Genomic DNA, 5,524 nt, shown 5'->3' with positions numbered 1-5,524 from the left:
GGGGAATGAGGTATATACACCGAAGACAAAGCATCATCATAAAGAGGATAGGAGGAACTTATTGGTGAAAAAGCAGGTGGAAATGTGGGATTCATCACAACATATGACCTATCTGGTTGAAAGTGCTCACAAAAAGCTCATAGATGAAAGAGATAAACAAGGTCATAGTTCAACATATGGAACGCGCACAAAATAGAGAGGAAGATGGAAGAACTTATATGGAGGAGGAAGAGGGCGACAGAGATAGAGCTACGAATGGGATCGTCAACACAGGTGTTCCGTTGATGGTCACCTGAACCAAACAAGCCAACGGAGAAAAGGAATGACCGAGAAGTTAGGGCTTGGGCAAGTTTTAGTTACTTTCACATTTTAGTCCTTTTGCTTTTTATTTTCATGTATTTAATTTTTGGCTGGACTTTTATTTCAATTAATAGAAAATAGTCCCATAGGACTAAAATTAAAAAAAATATATGTGGAAAAGAACTACAAGGCAAAGAAGATCTTGATTTGTGGTATTGGGCTAGATGAATACAATCATGTTTCATCTTGTGGATCTGCTAAGGAGATATGGGAAGCTCTTCTAATAGCCCATGAAGGAACTAGTCAGGTAAAGCAATCCAAAATAGATCTGCTTACCACTGAGTATGAGCTTTTTAAAATAAAAGAAGATGAGTCAATTCACAATATGCACACTAGCTTCACCTCCAGAATCAATGAGCTTCACTCTCTTGGAGGAATTATTTCAACCAACAGGCTAGTTCGGAAGATACTCTGTGTTCTACCAGGTTCTTGGGAAAGAAAAATGAATACCATCACTGAAGCCAAGGACCTGCAGACACTGACTATTGATGAGCTTATTAGTAACCTTAAGACGTATGAGATGAAGAGAAAGAAGGATCTTGGAAGAAGAGAGCAAAAGAAGGAGAAGAGCCTGGTTCTCAAAGCTTCTAAAAATGACACAAGCAGTCACGAATCTGAGATGACATACCTCACTCGAAGATTTCACAAGATGATTTGAAGAAATGGTGGGGTCCCAAAGAGAGGAAGCTCCAGTAGGAACTTCAAGGGAAATAATTGTTGTCACCAGTGTGGAAATCCTGGACACTTCATCAAAGAGTGTCCTCTTCACAAGCAGGATTATTACAAAAATGCTGATAAGGTAGCTAAGAGGAACTAGGTCCCTGACAAGCAGTTCAACAAAAAGGAAGTTGCTGACAACTTGGTAAAGCAGGCTTTGGCTGCTAGGGGAGATTTTTCCAGTGAATCTGAAGATAGAGATGATGCAGGTGATACATCTATGCTGGCTATTCATAGTGAATGTTCAGAATATGAGTCAATCTTTGCACTCATAGCAAAATCTGAAGATGATGATGACAATGAGAAAGATGGGGTAAATTTTTTTTTGTTACAAAAACTCCAAAAAGTTACTCTCAGAAAAAATTGATATCTTTAGCAAATGTGTTGATTGATGCCTATCACAGCTTATTAATGAGAAAAATACTCTAAGTGAAGAAATTTATGTATTAAAACAACGACTGATTTGGTAGTCACTGTTGTAGATCTAAAGGAGCAAGTTGAGGAAGTAACTAGAGATAACTCTCTGTTACAAAGCCAAATGGAAAAATGGGTGAACATTCCATCCAAAGGAAAACAAGTGGTCAGTGAGACTTACCTTGAGCTTGAAAATGAGCTTAAGAAAATCAAAATAAGTCTTACTGCTGAGCTAGAGAAGAATAAGCAACTTTAAGAGTATCTAAAAAGGGTTAAAATTGATCTTGACAAGTCACTTCATTTGACCTGGTCCTCTGATGTGGTTGCTGCTATGTTCAAGATTAAGGGTGGAAGGCAAGGCATTGTTTTCAAAAGGCCAAAACCCCCTACAATTCCCATAGCAAGTATGTCACTGTGACTGATAATTGGTCGTACACTCATTGTGTCCAAACTGGCCACTACAAGGATACATGTAAAGCCAAATTTCAGTCCTTGTAGAAAAACAAGAATTTTTCTGGAAAGAAGTCTAAGTTTGAGGGACCTGGTCCTCGGATGAAAAAGAATGGGCTGCCCACATGGGCAAAAAAAAGGTTAATTCACCCGTTCTATCAGTATGACCCAAGCTGGTTTGGGTTTCTAAATCTAAAAAGTGACTTTCTTTGCAGGCTGAAGTGAGAGGAGGCAGTCAAAAATGGTACATGGATAGTGGTTGCTCGAAGCATATGACTGGAATAATAGATGATTTCCTCTCACTTAAGGCCTTTCAAAGTGGGAGTGTGTCTTTTGGAAATGAAATGGAAGGATATATTCTTGGCATTGGCAAAATTGGCAAGACACTCTCCCATGCGATTGAAAATGTCTATTATGTAAATGGCTTGAAGTATAGTCTGTTAAGTGTGTCCCAAATCTGGGAAATGAAGTGAAGTTCTTGTCTTGATCTTTTACTGTCACCAATCTCAAATCTGGTGAAGTGGTGTTGATAGCAAAAAGATTCAAGAACATCTATGTTGAAGACCTTAAATCATTAAATGGTGGTTACTTGACATGCCTTAGTGTTATAGATGATGATGCTGAGCTATGGCACAGACGATTAGGACATGCAAGTTTCTCTCTGCTGAATAAGCTTGTTGCGAATGACCTGGTTTGTGGGCTACCAAATATCAAATTCAAAGATCACAAGGTGTGTAATGCTTGTATAAAAAGAAAGCAGGTGAGATCCTTCTTTAAACCAAAGAAGGACGTGAGCACCTCAAGGCCACTAGATCTTCTTCACATGGATCTGTGTAGGCCAATGAGGGTTCAAAGCAGAGGAGGAAACAAATATATCTTTGTGATTGTTGATGACTATTCCAGGTTCACTTGGACTCTGTTTCTGAGAACCAAGGATGAAACATTTCCTGTGTTTGTGACCTTTGTGAAACAGATTCAAGTGAAGTTGGGAAATCAAGTGTTGAGCATTAGATCTGATCATGGCACTGAGTTTGAAAATGCAAAATTTAAAGAATTTTATGCTGAAAATGGTATAAGTGACAATTTTTCTGCTCCCTGAACAACTGAACAAAATGGCATTGTGGAAATGAAAAATAGGACACTTGAATATATAGCCAGAACAATGCTGATAACAAGTGGTGTGTCCAAAAATTTTGGGCTGAGGCTATCAACACTGCTTGTCATGTGATAAATTGGTGCATGATCAGGTCCTTGCTTGAGAAAACTCCATACGAATTGCTAAATGGGAGAAAGCCTAAGCTGGCCTACCTAAGCGCATTTGGAAGCAAATGTTTTGTTCTCAACAATGGTAAGGAATCTTTGGGAAAATTTGACGCAAAGAGTGATGAATGAATATTTCTTGGGTATTCTTCTCACAGCAAGGCATACAAGGTCTACAACAAAAGAACTTAGTATGTGGAAGAAAGTCTGCATGTGATCTTTGATGAATCAAATAAATTTTGTGACAAGGGAACACACGATGATGAAGCTGTAGATGTGGAGTTTTCAAAGGTTCCTGATGAAGCCATTGAAATCTCAAATGGAAAGATGGAGTTGATGAGTCAAGTCAAGCAGGGCAACGAAGAAGATGCAGTAAAATCTCCAGAAGGCTCAGAGGAACCAGGTCCCTCCATTACTCCACTTGACACTGAACGTCGGGTAGTTGATGTTGTGTCAGGTACTCCCAGGGATGAACAACGAAGCAGAAGTCATGCTTCTATAGATATCAATGATGGATCAAACATGGAAGAACGTGGTCCCTCGAATCCTGAAGTCCAAGTATCTAACGGGAAACACAAAAGGTCTCATATACTCCACAATGTGATTATTCCCTTAGACTTTGGTATTTAAACAAGGTCTAGAGCGAGAAACATGCTTTCCTTCTCAGCCTTTCTATCTTAAATTGAACCTAACAATATCAAGGAGGCCTTGAGTGATGCTGATTGGATAGTTGTTATGCAAGAAGAGCTCCATCAATTTGAATGAAACAAAGTGCGGCACCTGGTCCCCAGGCCTTCAGACAAAACAGTGATTGGAACTAGGTGGGTGTTTCGTAATAAGCTTGATGAATTTGGAAACATTACAAAGGCAAAGACAAGGCAAGGCTAGTGGTTCAAGGCTACAATCAAGAAGAAGGCATTGACTATCGTGAAACCTGTGCTCATGTGGAAAGAATGGAAGCAATCAGGATTCTTATTGCTTTTCCATCTCATATGGAATTCAAATTATTCCAAATGGATGTGAAAAGTGCCTTCCTTAATGGGTACTTGAAGGAGGAAATTTTTGTCAAGCAACCTCCTAATTTTGAAAGTCATAAGCATTCTGGGCATGTGTTCAAGCTTGACAAGGCTTTATATGATTTAAAGCAAGCTCCTCGATCATGGTATTAGAGATTATCAAAATACCTCCTTGAAAATGGCTTTACAAGAGGAAAAATTGACAACACCTTATTTCTAAAGAAAAGAGGAAGAAATCTGTTGATTGTGCAAATTTATGTTGATGACATCATTTTTTGTGCCACAAATGATTCCCTTTGTGAAGAATTTGCCAAGCTCATGGGAAGTGAATTTGAGAGGAGCATGATGAGTGAGCTTAACTTCTTCTTGGGGCAACAAGTAAAGCAAACCTCAAAAGGCACAATGATCAGTCAACAAAACTACATCAAGGAGTTGCTTAAAAGATTTGAGATGGAGAATGCTAAGCCCATTGATACACCTATAGCCACTGCTACTCGGTTAAATAGGGATGAACATAGTTCTCCTGTGAATGAAACAATGTATAGAGGTATCATTGGGTCATTGTTGTACTTAACTGCTAGCATACCTGACACTGTCTTTAGTGTTGGGTTGTGTGCAAGGTTGCAATCAAGTCCAAAGGAATCTCACTTGAAAGCTGCTAAAAGAATCTTGAGGTATCTCAAGGGAACTTAGGACCTAGTCCTCTTGTATCCTTCAGGTGATAATTTTCACTTGGTTAGATATGCTAATACTGATTATGCTAGATATTTGGTGCATAGAAGGAGCACATCTAGAACGGCGCATTTGCTGGGGTCATGCTTGATCTCTTGGGGTACAAAGAAGCAAAACTTAGTTGCTCTTTCTACTGCTGAAGCTGACTATATGGTTGCTGCCTCATGTTGTGCTCAATTGCTGTGGATCAAACAACAACTTGAGGATTTTGGTGTGCTCACTGAGTGTGTGCACTTGTCTTGTGATAATACAAGTGCACTTAATATGGAAACACAAAAGAACCAAGCACATTGATGTAAGGAACCATTTCCTAAGGGATAATGTTGAAAAGGGGTTGATCTGTATGGAGTTCTGCAAGACAGAGGACCAAGTAGCAGACATCTTCACCAAGGCACTGAGCAGGGAGCATTTTGAAAGAATTTTTTTGGAATTGGGCTTGATCAAGCTCAACTAGTGGATCCTCCTTAATTGGCTATGTTAAGAGGAAAGGTACAATGCTAAAAGTGTTTTTTTGATGGCATCTAACTCACTCCTATACTGTTACAAGTATACACACATGGCATCTTCAGGACAAC

At 39.2% G+C, this 5,524-nt stretch overlaps 1 protein-coding gene across 1 annotated transcript; it reads left to right on the top strand.

The window, feature by feature from the left end:
• The first annotated feature begins 3,286 nt into the window (after nt 1-3,286).
• LOC132631369 (uncharacterized) lies at nt 3,287-4,370 on the top strand. Its single transcript, XM_060346950.1, has 3 exons — nt 3,287-3,406; nt 3,451-3,823; nt 4,069-4,370. Exons 1-3 carry the CDS (start codon nt 3,287-3,289, stop codon nt 4,368-4,370), a joined length of 795 nt encoding a protein of 264 aa, XP_060202933.1.
• The last annotated feature ends 1,154 nt before the right edge of the window (nt 4,371-5,524 follow it).

Source organism: Lycium barbarum, chromosome 3 (genome assembly GCF_019175385.1).
Source record: "Lycium barbarum isolate Lr01 chromosome 3, ASM1917538v2, whole genome shotgun sequence".
Classification (NCBI taxonomy): Eukaryota; Viridiplantae; Streptophyta; class Magnoliopsida; order Solanales; family Solanaceae; genus Lycium; species Lycium barbarum.
The sequence above is the reverse complement of the archived record's forward strand: the minus strand, read 5'-3'. Positions and strand labels throughout refer to the sequence as shown.

What these genes read in the sequence shown, in the direction of transcription:
- LOC132631369 (XM_060346950.1), top strand. Translation starts at nt 3,287, where the DNA reads ATGGTAAGGAATCTTTGGGAAAATTTGACGCAAAGAGTGATGAATGAA. An exon ending in AACTTAGTATGTGGAAGAAA is followed by an intron (nt 3,407 to 3,450) that starts GTCTGCATGTGA and finishes TTTTGTGACAAG; the next exon opens with GGAACACACGATGATGAAGC. An exon ending in GATTATTCCCTTAGACTTTG is followed by an intron (nt 3,824 to 4,068) that starts GTATTTAAACAA and finishes AACATTACAAAG; the next exon opens with GCAAAGACAAGGCAAGGCTA.